Genomic DNA, 16,100 nt, shown 5'->3' on the forward strand with positions numbered 1-16,100 from the left:
AGAGCTGCAAGCATCTCGGCAAAAGGGCAACCAAACCACGTCTCAACTGAGAACTGGTAAGGTTACACCACAAGAGTTAAGTCCCCTTTGGTTTTACAGTACCTTTGGTTTGAAGAACTGGATCCAGCCGGTTTAAGTTCCAGTGTAGGTCTGCAGGTCCTTTGTTCCTAGGCCTCAGTCATGGAGACAAGAGGGAGGACATCTGGGGACTTCAGCACTACGAATGGAAGGTCAGCGGCAGCAATGGCCAAACTTCAGATCAGTGACACTTCGCGGTTTCAACTCCTCGCATCTCTCGCAAATAGTACCACCATGGTGTATTGCGCACCTTGCTCCGGGGCATCTGGGCGCATGTCCCAGAGGCAGTTACAGGTTACAGCACATGGATACGTTATACATTGTACATTTTTTACATATATGTACAACATAGTTCAGTACATCGCATGGAAAGTAGAAGGAATGAGACTAAGTATATATACTAGCTATATGTTCTGTAGCACCAAGTATAGAATGATTATTTACTGCTAGGCAGCCCCTTGGTAATTAATTTGCAGAACAGTGCCCCCGTATATCCAATGAAGGTCTATAGTAATTGATTGATTCAACCACAGGGTCTTGAGGCTTTTTCAAAATGTTGGCGCCCATTAATTTCCCTCAGGTTCTCAGGCAAAGTGTTCCATTGAATGGGTATCTTAACACAGACGGTACCGTCTTCCTTCAGAATATTCCAGAAGGGACTCATTTGAAACAAATGATTCAACCAATCATAACCAGCCACTATTTGTGTGTCAAAGGAAACTGTAAACCGCTTTGGTGACAAGATCGCCACAGTTTTATTCAATAGACATGCTAACCTCAGCATCATTGAAGTGTTCTCTCCACTCTGAGGCTTCAATTGCAACCGAGATTTCTCCACATGCATGTGCTCTCTCATGGCAGATAAGAACATCCTGTGCAGTGAAGTATTTCCAACATTCACTACCCTGAAATGGACCCTCGCATGCATGTCTTCTCTTATGGCAGGTGTTAGGGAGAATTCTCATAAATGTGTTAATTTCCTTCTACCTTAGCGAGCCACCGCACCTTCGCTGGACTTTAGGACTCTAATTTGTTATCCTGGAGAGAGTGAGACCTTTTTCCCCACTCTCTCATGTATTTTTCTTTAATCTGATCTCTGTGTTTCTTTTGGTTTGGAGTCTGACACCATCTTTGCATTGTGTCACACAGCACCTTCAGTGCAGTGGCACAGGGAAGTCTTCCAGATTTCCCAAAGGTTTAAATACCTTCTATTGGTAAAACTACTGTTTCCAAGAGCAGTGAAGGGAAATTGACTTTACTTACATTTGTAACTTTCTAGACCCAGCACACACTATCTTACAATCGAGTGCTGAAGGGGTTACTTAGTATTCCCTTAGTCTAGTTTCTCATGTAACATGTGTGTTACCCTTTCTACAATTAATGGCTGGTGGCAGTGGTTTACATTTTACTACCATTGTGTGTTTTTACCGCGGGCTGCAGCAGCCCCAGTAAAGCGCCCATGGGTGCCCATTTTGTCAAAATGGTCCCGTATTCTTTTTTCGACATTTCATGTTGTGTGAGTGACAGCTAGGCTTAATCTCCTAGGTGACAGGAATGCACTCTTAGGTGATTGAGATCCAGGTGTGCAAAGAATAGAACAGTTTTAGTTGCAGTACTTTTCTAGTTAAGTTAACAAATGGGAATGAGTTACATTTTTTTACACGCTCACAAAGTAGTTTTAATGTCAACTTCAAAACATATGGAGTAACATTTTCCAAATTCAAATTATGTGGAGCCCTCTTTAATTCAATTGGAGAAAGATGTATTCTCACATGGCTGATTGAACTAAACTTGGCCCAATACACGTGGAAAGGTAATGTTCAGAAGGGGGAAACCTGGAATCTCCAACATTCCTCCGGACGTCAGAATCTGCAAGACATGCATGCCCCATCTGGAATGCTCTTCTAGCGGAACACTGCCTGGAATCTCCACCATTACTCCAGAAGGCATAATGTGCAAGACATGCATGCCCCACCTGGAATGCCCTTCTAGCGGAACACTGCCTGGAATCTCCACCATTACTCCAGAAGGCATAATGTGCAAGACATGCATGCCCCACCTGGAATGCCCTTCTAGATGAACACTGCCTGGAATCGCCAACATTACTCCGGGAAGTCAGAATGTGCAAGACATGCATGCCCCACCTGGATATCCTTCTAGCGGAACACTGCCTGGAATCTCCAACATTACTCCGGAAGTCAGAATGTAAAAGACATGCATGCCCCACCTGGAATACATATTGGGCCTCATCACGAGTCTGGCGGTAACCCTTAAATGTGGCGGTAGCGCTATTACTGCCGCATTTAAGGGTCTGCCAGATCATGGCTTCGGCGGATTTCCCCCCAGCTTTAAACTGGGGGGAAATCCGCGGCAATTTTGCCGATTTTCGGCGCGATTAACGCTGGCGGGATATCTGCCTGCGGTAATAGCACAAATTTTCCCCATTGGGCCCAATAGCTAATAGCGCCGGCGTTACTGCCCAACTCGTGATGAGGCCCTTTAGCAGAACACTGCAGTCTTTCTCCTTTTGCAGCAAATTGCAGGGTCTCCACTAGTGCCCAACACAATTGCCTGTCTTTATTACAACGCTTACGATTAGTATATTGTACCTCCATGTGCCAACCCTAGGCCAGGGGACTATTTCATAAAGGAGGATGTATGTCCATTTTTAAAGCACTACTTTTTAAAGAAATTGGCTTGGTGTGAAGGGCGCCTGGAGAGGATGTGAAGTGTTGCATTAAATGATATGGAAATCATTTTAAAAGTGACCTTTGTGTATAGAGTAGTAAGGGCAAATGAAATGGGGATCGTCACTGAGCTGTGAGGCAATATAATATGTGTAAATCTGAAAATGAAATGGCACATTTGTGCCTTAAATGAAAGGGTTTTAGACATAATGGGCCTAATTACAAGTCTGGCAGTAACCTGCCGGTGCCACCAGTGGGTTGCCGCCGTTCTGTAACACAGGTTCCGGCGCCTGATATCCCAGTGGCACCAGGACATTACATGTCATGGCAGGCAGAGGTGTCAGGCACCGGAAATTGGCCCCATTCCTGAATGGGGACTCGGAAGCACTGGTACTGTTAGTAACGTTAGTGGTGCTTCATGACAACTGTGCATCCCAGGGCCGTTGCGCCCGTCAGGTCAGACCTGCCTTTCGCAACGGCACAAGCAGGCACAGTTGTCGTCTGCCGGTTACAGAAAGGGTGCCGTTATGTTGCTACCACCATCCTTATTTGCGGAGCAGCAGACATGTAATGAGGGCCAACGATATCACAGCCGTTCTCTCTGAATTCCAAGAAGGAATAGTGAACAAAAATGTTAACTAAATGAAATTGATCCTGGATAAGCTGACATGTTGAAATTAAACTCTACTGACCTAAGTTCATAAACTGAATGAGAAGCTGATTATAAGAATGTTGAGCTGTAGACAAAATGTCATTATGTATTAAAAATAAATGGCTAATACCTCCCATTTGTATGTTAAATTGTGTTCTTTTTTTCTGGCTTCAATTTTGTGTAAACATGGTTCCTGGATCAGAGGCGATTCATTTGTTTTAATTAGTGGGGAGGCGTCTCCATTTCAGTTTTATTTAACATTGTATATATGGTTTATAAAAACCTTTTATATTTTCTTTATTGGATATTTGTAAGCCTATACAATAAATGGAGTTTCAAACATACACACATAATTTTATGTTTCCAGTTCTTGAAAGCTACTTCTCATAAAATCACATTGGAAAAGGAAAAACCCTTCGAAACCTTTATATACATTAAAATAGCTACACTAAAATCTCATCATCACATTAGAACCCTTAAGCAGCCTCGATCTCCCCAACAGCTTCAATATTCACATTTTTTGTTGGCCGGACCAATAGACCCAAGTAAACTTTAGTTATGCAAAAACAGTTAACACATAAAATACTCTACTACATAGTATATATACAATATGTTTCTTAATGCGACAAATGAGGAAAACACTGCCACAACCTATAAAGAGAAGGGTGAGTTAACACACTGGGAGCATTAAGCAATTCTTTGGAGTCGTTCCCTAACTTTCGAGTCCAGCCTAAGAAGTGGGGAGCCTTGTGCTTCACAGTACAGTTTGTGCGTGAAAGCGCACGAACATGCAGGTCAAGCAAAAAGCGGGTCTTCTTGGGGGGGCTGTAGCAAGTCAGGAAAGGGCTTGAGCTGATGAAGAATTTGTACTATTCGAGTAGGATCTGCCCTTGGCGGCTGATTAGTTTTCAAAAGGTGAGAATAACTAGGGAGCGCATGCTAACCCAGTCAAGAGCAAATACCGTTAGGGAATAATCATGTGTAAAAGAGATTGATTGGTTGTACCAGGGGGCCACCCATAAGTTATGCAAGTACTCACCAACCCTCGGCATAGTCCGGACCAAACTTTGCCAGTTTAGTCGAGGTCGCTAGTAGGTTTGAGACCTGCAGTTTTGCGGCACTCTGGCTCTCAGCGGCTGCGGGATAGAACGATCATGCAAGATTGGACAGTTGCCTTTTCTCAGCTTCCGAAGGAGGTATGAAGAAAATCCAGTGCAGCAGACGTCCGGGCACAGGAGAGCAGAACACCAACAGGTAGTGATGCGGAAAACATAGATGCGGGCAGCATTACACCCTCTCCTAATTCAGGACCTAGAGGAGCTAGGCCATTGAAATTTGGCAGGAGAGGGCACGGGACTCCAGGCAAGCGATGCCCCATGTCTCGGATTTCAACGCGAGATGACAGTGATTCTGTAAGGTACACGGAGGTAGAGCTGGACAATTCACTGGATGGCCCACAAACACTTCCGAAGGGGCTCGTTCGGTGAGTAAGCAGGAGATGCAGTGAGTAATTGTTCCCACTACTCCAAAGGGGCGAAGCGCCTTGGCATGCCTTCTTGATCAATGAAGGAAACAGGGGTCTGACGGGACAGCAAAGGATGAAGGGTGCCAAAACCTTCTAATGCACCTCCGGTGGTTTCACCAGTCCGTTTCTTCATGCAGGATACTTGGCTCCTTCTGTAGTTAGGGAAGAACTCAGGTGATTGACCTGGAATGGATGCAGAGCCCCTTCTCTAATCCAAGATTATCTTTGCAGCAAAATCAAGGACTTCCAATCTAAGATCTGCTCTCATGCAGGCATCCCAGTCTTGGCCCAGTCATGGTCCACGGGGGTCTCAGTCATGCAGGCACTCCAGACTTCCTGGCACCAGTAGTGTGGATTGGGACCAGACAGTCCCGACGCGCTTCCTGGGTACACGCACGTGACAAGCAGAAGCCAGTGAAAGGGATCGGTTTTCGCGGGATGCTGCATGCCCAAATAAAGGAAAACCTGGGTTACACGATCTGGGTGAAGGCAAGGGACAAAATGGCCATGGGACAGGACAAAAGACTTTGTGCCTCAGCCATTTTAGTACCTGACCAGTCTTTAACCATACGCAATAAAGATGAGTTGATTCTGTAAAAAGAAGTAAAAAATGATGATAAGTAGCTGCTGACACCATTTCGTCCTACGCACACTTGTACAATCACCAAAAAACTCCTTCAAGGGTGTCTAGGGCCATAAAACAAAAAGGACCTCAGTGCACAGTACTGGAAGGTGCATTGTTAAAAAGTTACCAAGAAATGGCAACATTTTCAAAGACTTAGGGAAACCTACTTTCCAAAAACTGACAGTCTGAAGGACGTGTTAGTTTCCCCATAACAAGTGAGCAAAAACCCAGGGGAGCACAGCTGAAGGCTGGACTCCACTGTGAAATGCCAGGATAAGATAGCCATACAAAAGCAAAAAGTTTGGGGGTTTGTGAAGACCTCATGGTGGCAACAGTAAAGACTGACACAAAGGAATGCGTTTCAAGGGTGTTTATTTTAATATTGTGCAGGATGGAAAAACGCCTAATCTAACCTAAATCCTAAAATGGGAGCAAGCTTCGACCATGAAATGAAAAATAAGGCAGTCTTTGTGACGTCTGGTCAAAATAAAATGGCCTATACTAAAAAAAAAACTATTGCCAGCCCTTACAACTAATATAGAAAGATTGTGGGATAAGAAATACAATAAAGAAAATAAGTGTTCTCAAATGATGGTCAGGATGTGCTCGCCAGGGGTCTCCCTTCCCCAGGTGTTGAGCACGGAATGAGGTGGCACTTCTGAGTACAGCACAGACAAGTGCTTTCTTTAGCACGAGTTGGCAGTTCTCTTTTCAAGCCATCAGGTTCTTCTGATGGTTGAGTCTCTTGCCACAAAAGTCTCTTTCTTTCACAGACCTGATGTAATGTACAAACTTAAAGTTCCTTTCAACAAATCTTTAGGGTGATAGTGGTTACCCCCTGGATTCCCCTTTTATGGGCTTAGACCCCTCTTGAATCTCAGCTCTCCCTCCGCCGGGTTCACTATGGCTTGGATTCAGAGATGTTTTTTTCTCGCTCGTATTCACATGTAGTTGGGGAGATGGCTTCTCACCCCCTGGATTCCCCCTCTACTGGGCTCAGACCCCTTCGTGACTTGTTTGCCTCCCTATGGCGTTACGCGAAGACACTGTTGCTTTTGCTACTTTGGCTGGTCCAAGTCTTTCAAATGTATAGAGGATTTTACAAGACCCCTATATGACCACTTTGACCCCTTTAGCTAGGGCCCTCCTTAAGCCTTCTGGTATCGGTAGTTTCACAAGAGCAGGATTTGTCAGAGTCTCTAGAGTGAGAACACACGTGGAGCTGGTCCCCTCTTGCAGCTGGTTTTCCCTTAACTGTACTTTGAACTCTCCTTCTTTAGCCACTTTACAACTTTCATTCAACACAGTTTGGTTTCTTATCGGCTCTCCTCTTGACTCACAGACTGTGATGAACTGCTTGGCATGTTTGGCTTCCAGAGTTAAGGACGGTAAATTTGTCAGATAGCACAGCGAGTAGAGTGCTCGCTTTGACATCCGTGCAGAGCCTGCCGTCACAGGTTCGAATCCCGGGAGGGCAAAACTCAGCCTTTCATCCTTCTGAGGCCAATAAATGAGCACCACACACCGCGGGCAAAAATAAACAGTGCTGAGATACCTGAGGGTTCGTAGCGCTATATAAATGTAAATTATTATTATTATGATTACCCCAGCGGCAGGCATCTCCCTCTGTCCTTATCTGTGTAGGCAGGCTCTGTGTACCGTTGACATCTGCACACGTTAGCTATTGTGAGTGGTTTTACAGTTCTTTGCCAGGAGGTTCTGCGGGTCTGGTTCAGAAGGGTAAGTTCGAGTCTCCCCTTGTCCCTCTTCCGTTCTCACCGCCTTTCTCCTCCTCTTGAATTGCAGTGCTTAGTTAGCTGTTTCATCATGCAGTCTGCCTTGCTCGTACTGTGCTCTCATGCTCCACGTTTTATCCCTTTGGGGAAGGCAAAGTGGCATCAGGTGTGTGTGGTTCTGGTCAAATGCCTGACTTTGCATGACCCTCGTGTTGGGAACATGTCAGGTAAACGTCTCTGGTGTTAGTCTGCTGTCTTCCGTGGTGTGTGAAAATGTTTGTGTCGGAAAAGGGGTAGTGTGTTATGTCCTACGTAGTAGGATGGTGAAAAGGTGTTAAATGAAGGGGGATAACTTGTCTCACCTGTCAGTGTCCCACTCCATGAGGAACCCCATCCAGGTGATCCTCTCTCACTGGTCCACCCCGGGAACTGGATCCAATAGCGATGGCCACCTGCATGACAGATACCCGGGGACTAGCTAGGGAGACACCTTCAGGTTTCTCACATGATCCGCAAATGGAGGGAAATTACACATAAAGGAAATCTTTCCTAACACAGGTCTGCCTTTCCTCGCATCTCAGCCACATGCTTGCAGCCTTTACTTGCGATATAATGTTGCTACTTCAAACTTTAAGACACACCAGTCTCTCGGGTTGCTTGCCCACTCACCGGCTGTGTGCGTCACTTTCTTGGTTTTGTTATATCCAATTCACTAGTCAAGGTTAGTACCACAGACTTGGCCTCACCTCCCCAACTCCTGGGGGGGTCGCTGGCATCCTTGAAACCCAACGCTGTCTTCATTTGTGGGATCTGGCCTTCTACACGTGTTTTCCGCAGCCTGTAATTGGCAACGACCTGGGGTAGGGAACTCTTGGGGTCCTCGACCTGCTGCTCTCGCCCCTTGGTCTGTCGCTCTGCCCCAGTAGGTCTCCCTCTCACTCTCCCTTTCTCTCTCTCTCTCTCTCTCTCTCTCTCTCTCTCTGTCTCTCTCTCTGTCTCTCTGTCACTCTCTCTCTCTTGCTCTCTTTCTCTCTACCTCTTTCTCTCTTGCTCTCTCTTTCTCTCTCATATCCCGTCTAAATCTCTATTTATGCCCACTGCGTTTTCTCCCTCTCTATAGATGCAACAATGCTGGAATTAACGCTGCTTAATGAAACCATTCAGATAGATAGCAGTAGAGATAATTTAGTGCTATATTGTTCACCATTTTTATGTTTATTTTGGGAATTTATTAGGGAGCATCTTTTATCTGGGGTTCCCATATAAAAGAAAAGAGGGCAGGGGGGAGTAAACCAAATATGGAACAGTAATATCGCATTGAATTTAATAACATTACATAAAAATGCAACAAAAGGGACCCCAAATGTTTTCTTATTTGCAAATAAAAAGTATATCTGATACACCAAATGATACGCTGCCACCCCTGCCATGTTTACAGTTCAGCAAACTACCTCACAACCTTTTCATTTGTACTTTATCTGCATGATTTACAATCACTATCCAAAAAGAAAACAAATAAAAACTACAAAGCAAACATAGCAAAGTTCGCATTTCTGATAGCAAAAGTTAGCTTGAATTCAATGGATGGCAGAGACTATTGGCTTCCAGTTATGTTGTGCCAAAAATGAATAATAGTGATTATCACGCTTTTATTGGCACCTGCCAAAATCTGGGCCCAGCGGTCCTGTGGTGTTCTGAGGGTCATAAGATGTGTGAGTCTTTCTCTAAATAGGTTTCTTTTTTCCTTAAGTTTAGGACACTCCATAATGATGTGGAATAGAGTCTCAACAGTGTCCTCTTGTTCACAAAAGTGGCAAAATGCCATTGTTTTCGGCATTCGTCTGGAAGTGGTGAGAGCTTCTTGTGTAGGCAAGAGATTCAGATGAAATCTGAGGAAACGATCTATATCTCGATCTGGGAAGATGGCTAAATATGGAGGGAGCTGGTTGATGGATCTAATGTCTATTTTGCAATTGATGTTCATTTTATATTTATTTTTAGAGGTGATAGTCTTTATCCAGTCGTTCTGTATCAATCGTTTTTTTGCTGATTGTGGACAATTGATAAGAGACTCCACAATTATTTCATTTTCCCTCATTAGCTGCTCTATGGCATTTTTCCATGTCTTTAGCACAGTATCTGCAGTCGAGTTCTCTCTGGGGCGGGGAATGTCAAGAGCCGGAATATCGTGGTTGTTTATGATTTTTCTGTATTGATCAAGTTTTTTCCAGGTGACGATGGAACTGAGAGATTGAGTGGCTATCTTGTGCCGGATTCTTACTGCAGGGAATTATTTAGGGAGTTTTCGAATTTTCCGCCAGAAGATTCCTTCTAGTGTATCCCAAATGGCTTGATCGATGTTAATCAAAGTTTCACTCCCATACGTGATAATGGCACTCACCTTTTGTCGGTAAAATGTTATAACTGGTTTCATCGAAAACTTCCCATATTTGAAGTGTATTGAGGAACCTTGCCGGGCAAGAGAGGCTGTCTTGATTTGAAGCTGTGCGATCCATTCTTTCTCTATTTCAGAATGATTCAATAGAATTCCCAAGTACTTGATTGAATTTTGCCACTGAAGCTTCTTGTTGTCCATGAAAAATGATGTAGTTTTCTGTTTGATTTGCCTGTTATTAGTCAGGGACATGATCTTGGTTTTGGTTGTATTGATCTCTAGATCATTCTGCTTCACATACTTCTCCATCTGGGTAAGGCTTCTTTGTAAGCCTACTGGGGTAAGGTCTAGGATGACAATGTCGTCTGCGTACAATAAATGTGGCACAGGTGTGGTATTACGTTTCGGTGGGTTGGCTGTAGGAAAGCGATCTTCCTCTGGGATATCTGAGGTGTATAGATTGAATAGAGTAGCTGCCAATGGGCAGCCTTGCTTCAAGCCATTGTTAACATAAATCGGCAGGGATAACGTTCCATCACGGAAGAGCCTAATTTTAATGGTGGTGTTAGTGTATAATTGTTTAATTGGCTCTATAATATCCGATGGACAGTTCCAAGAGCTCCATTTTTGCCAAAGTTTTTCTCTGTTAACCAAGTCAAAGGCTGCATGCAAATCGATAAAGGCGGCATAGATAGGCCTTTTTTTAGCAGAGCTTCATGTTTAAGGATGTTTAGTATCAAAAGATTGACATTGGTTCCTGTGTTTTTGATGAAGCCAATTTGGCGAATATCAAATCGCTTGTTATGTTTGCTCCAGGTATTAAGGTTTTTTAATAATAACGTGGCAAATATTTTACGGATTGGGTCCAATAAAGCAATTGGATGGTAATTTGTGGGTTTGTTTCTGACGCCATTTTTATATATTGGGATCAAGTTAGCAGACTTCCAGGAGTTCGGTATTTGTTTTCATTTTTCTATGTTGGCAAATATATGTGTGCATAGGTTTGCCCATTCAACCGGGTTCTGTTTAATGATGGCATTACAGAGGCCATCGGGCCGGGTGCTCCTGAGGCATTTAATTTCCTTATTAGTAAGGAATAGTTTCTGGTTTCCATGTAGCTGGCCATTTGATTTCCACTCGAGCTGCTGGTATAAGGTTATTATTGCTCGGCTTTCTTGTATAGATGGTTGAAAAATGGGAGAGCCAAGTATTTTCTGGAATAACTTGTCCATTTTTCTTATTGGCCCTTCTGTGCATTTAGTAGATTACATAGGCCTCTTGTGTTATGCGATTTAAGAAGGCTAAGTACAGATTCAGAATCTTTTTGAAGTAGCAGATCTTTGGCACTCTTTACCCAATTTCTGTGTCTTTGTTGGACCTTTTTCATCAGAATTGTACCATTGGGTAGTTTTGATTTTTTTAGACGCGCGAGTTATTTCCGTAATTCTCTTTTTTTCTCAACAATGCATGGATTGTAGGAGTGAGTGTGGGTTTTCCTGGATACATGAGTGTCATGGCCGCAGGCCCCAGAACACAAAAACCACATCATCTAGTGATGGGGGCAATGGGTCACTTGACTCACTTATGTCCCTTTGGGACCCATAAACACAGAGGCCCTGGCTGGACTCATATAGAGGTGTGAGCAGCAACACTTTATTTCAGTGCAGGAGTGCTTTTACTTTATTTCAGTGCAGGAGTGCTTTTATTTTACAAGAACTTGCCAGGAGCTGAAAGCCTTTATTCCAGAGAACATCCTCATGTGCTGACTCACCAGGTGTGGCTCCCTAGGTCTGGTCTTCATGTGCTGACTCATCGGGTGTGGCAGGGTGTGGCTGGTGGGCGTCGCTTCAGAAGCTCAGCTATATAAGCTGCTTCATCCTTAAGGCTGGTGCTTTGTGTTACTGTGTGCTCCGCATCCTGAACTTGGACCCTGTGAAGAAGAAGAAAGACAAGGTTAGAACATCCGTCCTAGGGCCGCGCCACATTTGAACCCCACGCACCCCCTAGTTAACAATTTACCAGCTACTGTACCTCTGCAGCTTCGTTCCTCTTTCCCCCCGGCTGCCGCCTCGAACTCCGCAGCTTCTGCCGGGCTGGCAACATCACCTGCACGGGAAGAAAGCAAAACAGCAAACATCAAAAGTGGAACAGACAGCAATACAAGATAACAAACTTTACAATCCAACAAAAACAGATGAGGAAAGACAAAGGCAAACAGGAACACTTACCTGAAGTATAGTGGCTTAGTCGCAGCAGGACTGGACTACCACGTGCAAGGGACCAGTGAAGGAAGTTGGTCCAGATCATACAAGCGCCCCTGCCAGAAGCAGCAGGACAGAGTGCTTGCCAAAACTAATCAACAGGTTAGCTTTACAGGGACAGCGCATCCCACGGGTACCACTGTTTGGGAGAAGGGGTCTGGAAGGAGATCAGGCGCACAAGCTGGCATACTCATGCCCCCTATTCTCCACGCACAAGCAGTTCTGAGCAGCATCACCTATTACCACCAGTCACCACATAAGCGCAGAGGGCAAAGTCAGACCCGAGCGACCTCACCCCCTGGGAGAGCTGCAACCGTGCCCCAATGCCTCCGCAGAGACCAGGTGAGCATAACAATATGTTTTGAAGAAATGGCCTGAGTATCCATTCATAATTTATTTTATTCAACATCTGCCGCTTGGAGCCGATATAGTTTTCCACAAGCTGATTAACTTGAGATGGGTTAATCTGCAATCTGGTCACCGATTTGTTTGTTTCTATCTGAATAGTTGGGAAGGTCTCTGTGCCGGCCCAGACGGTTTCCCAATCTATACTGATAATGTGATGATCACTATATGGGGATGTTACATTTCCAAAGTTTATTGTTCTCTTTTTAATTGCTTGTGATGTGTATATATATATATATATATATATATATATATATATATATATATATATATATATATATATAATATAGTCCAATGCAGCTGCGTGAGGCCGATCGACCAGGTTGGCTTAGTTGTTCTTTCTTGAGGTGACGGGTATTATAGAGCATTACATTTTGGATCTTCATCTCATTACACCAATTGTTATCTCGCGAAGAGAGAGTGCATTCCGGTAGCGGATTTTCTTTGTTGTCAAACAGATGTAAATTAAGATCCCCACAAATGATAAGTTGAATGTTATGATACGTGGACGAGACCTCATCAATAGCAGTGAACACTGTGTTGATGAAGACATCTGAGTTGATTGCTGTCGGGTTCCAGTATAGATTAAAGATCCCAAGAGTCTCTTTTTGGGCTGTTTTATCGTTTGTGTGGTCAATACATTGAGTAAACCTACTGTATTTGCATATGGTAAACTGCGCCCATGGATTCAGGTTTTTAGTTTCAACAATTTGCATGGCTGGAAGATTCTTAATCAAGGTGAGCTGGCCGGAAAAGGGACGGCCTTTCTTGCATTTTATGGCAGGATTGATCATGATGTTATAACCGTCACATCCGGGCAACAATGAGAGCCAACTTTCTTGGATGCATATGAAATGGTGAGTCAGAATAGTGTCCATCGAATTGTAGAATAAATGGTGGGACCCTCTCATATTCTATGAGCAGAGTGAAAGAATGTTGTTTTGTGGAGGTATTGATGGTTATCTTTATGAATTGATCGTAGAGTTACACAATGAGGCACTATAGTCTAGGTCTCTCCAGAAAACGTGTTTTGTGTAATTCGTTGTTACTTGTCACGCTCACCTGGTCTCCAAGGGGGCTTCACACGAAGCTGCACGAAGGACGTCTGCACGCGCATTGCACTAGGCTGAGTGATGATGCTTGCACACGTCTTCTACCTCACTAGCACTTTTCCAGGAAGCGTTTGCCTAAAATGTCTAAAGGAGATGTTAGCCAGCTCTGAGGAGCGGGTTTGGCTCCCACCTCCCGTAGATCCTAGTGCCACTCTCTGTTAATGCCTCACCTTGGGTCTTTGAATGGTGGGCTCTCCGTCCTGCAGTCTCTCTCAGGGGCACGGTATGTTCAGCCTTTTCCCTGAACTAAGTTGCTTCACTGATCCTGCGGGGCTGTAGAGGAGTCATGAATGGCTTGACTCAGCAGGTAAGTCTTTATGCCAATAGATGCTTGGTATAGTTTGCTTAATGTGCTGAATGTCCTTGTAGCCCAAGTTCTCACTAATGTTCTTATTTCTTTCAGGTGCGGCCTTGGGCGGTTTTCTGATGAAGGTTTGTCTCTTCCTATAATGCTGAGCAGATTTCCTGCGGGTGAGTATTAGCGCAAGTGCGTGGTGGTGAATGTCTTTAAATGGTTTATTTCCTGTGCGTGACTAACCTGCTGTTCTTTTGCAGTGCAGGTGCGGTGCGGCTCCGGAGCGGCGATTGGATGAACTGCTTCAATGGAATCCAAGATGAAAATAGTCTTCGGGTGAGTATTGCCTCTCCTTGCGAATGCCTTCTTTTCTGCAGGTACGGCGATCCGGGGAGTAGCTGTGGGCGCGGCCTTTCGGATGGACGGCTACGGGTAAGACCTCAATCGCTGTTCTAATCACTGTTCTTTTCCTTTCCTTCTTCACAGGTGCCGATGGATCGTGATCCCAGGACAGGCATGGCTGTTGAAGATCGGGTACAGGATCTGAGCAGACACGCTACTAACATAGGGTACTGCAACAGTGCAGGATTGGCTGGAAGGTGGAGGCACATATATCGTTGTAGGCGCTGCTTCTTCTGGATAGGTTACCCACATGGTGGGAGGGTGAGCGTCACAAGGTCCAGCTGCCTGTGTCCGGGAGAGGTGAGGGTTAGGTCATGGCGAGGTAGAGTTGACACTAACTAAGCTGGAACGAGAAACTACCACTATACATATAATAAACAACAATCATTAATATACCTTTGAATAAAACTTGAAAACATATAAATTGCATACATGTGGTTACAGCATCTTTCATTGGGACTTTTATGGGGTGCAGGGCTTAGAGGGCTTGTCCTCTGTGATAACCTGGGCGACTGGGCAGTTCTTAGCACATCAAGGCAAGTGGGGAGTGTAATGACATGTTAGTTTTAGGGCACAATATACTGCGACAGATGTCTGGGTTTAGTAGGGGCACTCTGGGGTGGGCTGCACAGCAGGGTCACACTTCTGGTACATCAAGAGAATACCTTAGGAGGGCACAGGGTTACATTGGCAGCAATTTTCCAACAGCAGGGGTAAGAGGGCATGAGCAGGTTTTGTGTAGATGGATGAGCTACAGGGCATGGTTCGAGCTGGTTCACACACAGGACAGTGATCAGAGGAAGAGTGAGATGATACAATATATTTATTTGTTTCAATTATCCCCGGTGTATCCGTGAGAAAGGGAATGGTGGAGCTTTTAGACAGGGAAGAAAAGGTGGGGGCTGTGAGCGCACTGTGCGCGGCTCTGCAGAGGGTAGAGAAGCCTTTTCGTACTATCGAAGTGCGGCCTAGTCCAAAGATGGAGTCGAGGGCGCACACAATGGAAGCCAAGTTTATCCCGCAATAGCCACACTTATGCTAATGTTAGCATATGGGCAATGGAGGCATACCCCGCTAATGCGTGAGCAAGTGGGTTATTTCGTGCTGAATGTGTGAGGGGGACCCAATGACCCCTAACTCCCACACATTCCCCCCTTTCTTTACATCTAAACTAACTAACGAATCCTTTTTACTATTTTCACTCTGATAGTACTCTGCTTCCTGCATTGCCTCGTCCCATGCGGGAGTCCCTTTTATTGGCATCCAAGCCCTGCAAACACCTCGTAAGCTTTGACATCTCCTCGCATACTCATCAGGTGTACAGGTCATGTATATTCCTCTGTCCCCATCCTGGTCCACCCACACCTCCCTGTACCATTGTAATTCCCGTGGCTCTTTTATGGTGGTGTGGTATAAGTTATCCACCCTGTCCCCACGCTGATGAAATACCGCTGTCAGCCGATACTTAGGGGGGGTTTGATTCCCCTGTTTGCATTTGAGCATCTTTCACATTTGCTACCATTGTCGATTTGCCCATTGTTACCATCATCATTGCACAACTAGGCATTGATTTTGCACAACATTGAATGCCCATCTGACACACACAGAAAAATAGCAAAAGAAAAACGATGACTGGGACGAAAATGTTCATCATCACACTGAACCAGGATGGTATCCAATTAAAAATGTTGTCGAACCAGTTGCCCGGCTCTATTCCTCCTTCCTTCCTCATTCTTCCCCCAAACTATGCACCGCCGAGATGACGTGGGAAAGGGTTCCATTGTCCGCATCTTCAGAAGCTACTAATGTACAGCAGGCACTCCCGATTTTTCGGCAAACACTGCCATCCATTGCTGTGAGAAGGTCCAGGACGTACCGGTTCTGCATCATCAATATGCGCAAGGAGCGAAGTTCCACCTTTATGACA

At 44.9% G+C, this 16,100-nt stretch overlaps 1 protein-coding gene across 1 annotated transcript in view; it reads left to right on the forward strand.

Moving 5' to 3' along the window:
* LOC138563368 (zinc finger protein 850-like) overlaps positions 1 to 16,100 on the forward strand; it is a 193,065-nt gene that overhangs the window by 91,250 nt on the left and 85,715 nt on the right. Inside the window, exons 6-7 of the mRNA XM_069642849.1 lie at positions 13,880 to 13,947; positions 14,149 to 14,203. Of these exons, the coding sequence (XP_069498950.1) occupies positions 13,880 to 13,947; positions 14,149 to 14,203 (123 nt within the window). The remainder of the gene's footprint in view (positions 1 to 13,879; positions 13,948 to 14,148; positions 14,204 to 16,100) is intronic.

The sequence above is a fragment of the Ambystoma mexicanum genome, chromosome 1q (genome assembly GCF_040938575.1).
Source record: "Ambystoma mexicanum isolate Mex_15411 chromosome 1q, UKY_AmexF1_1, whole genome shotgun sequence".
Lineage (NCBI taxonomy): Eukaryota > Metazoa > Chordata > Amphibia > Caudata > Ambystomatidae > Ambystoma > Ambystoma mexicanum.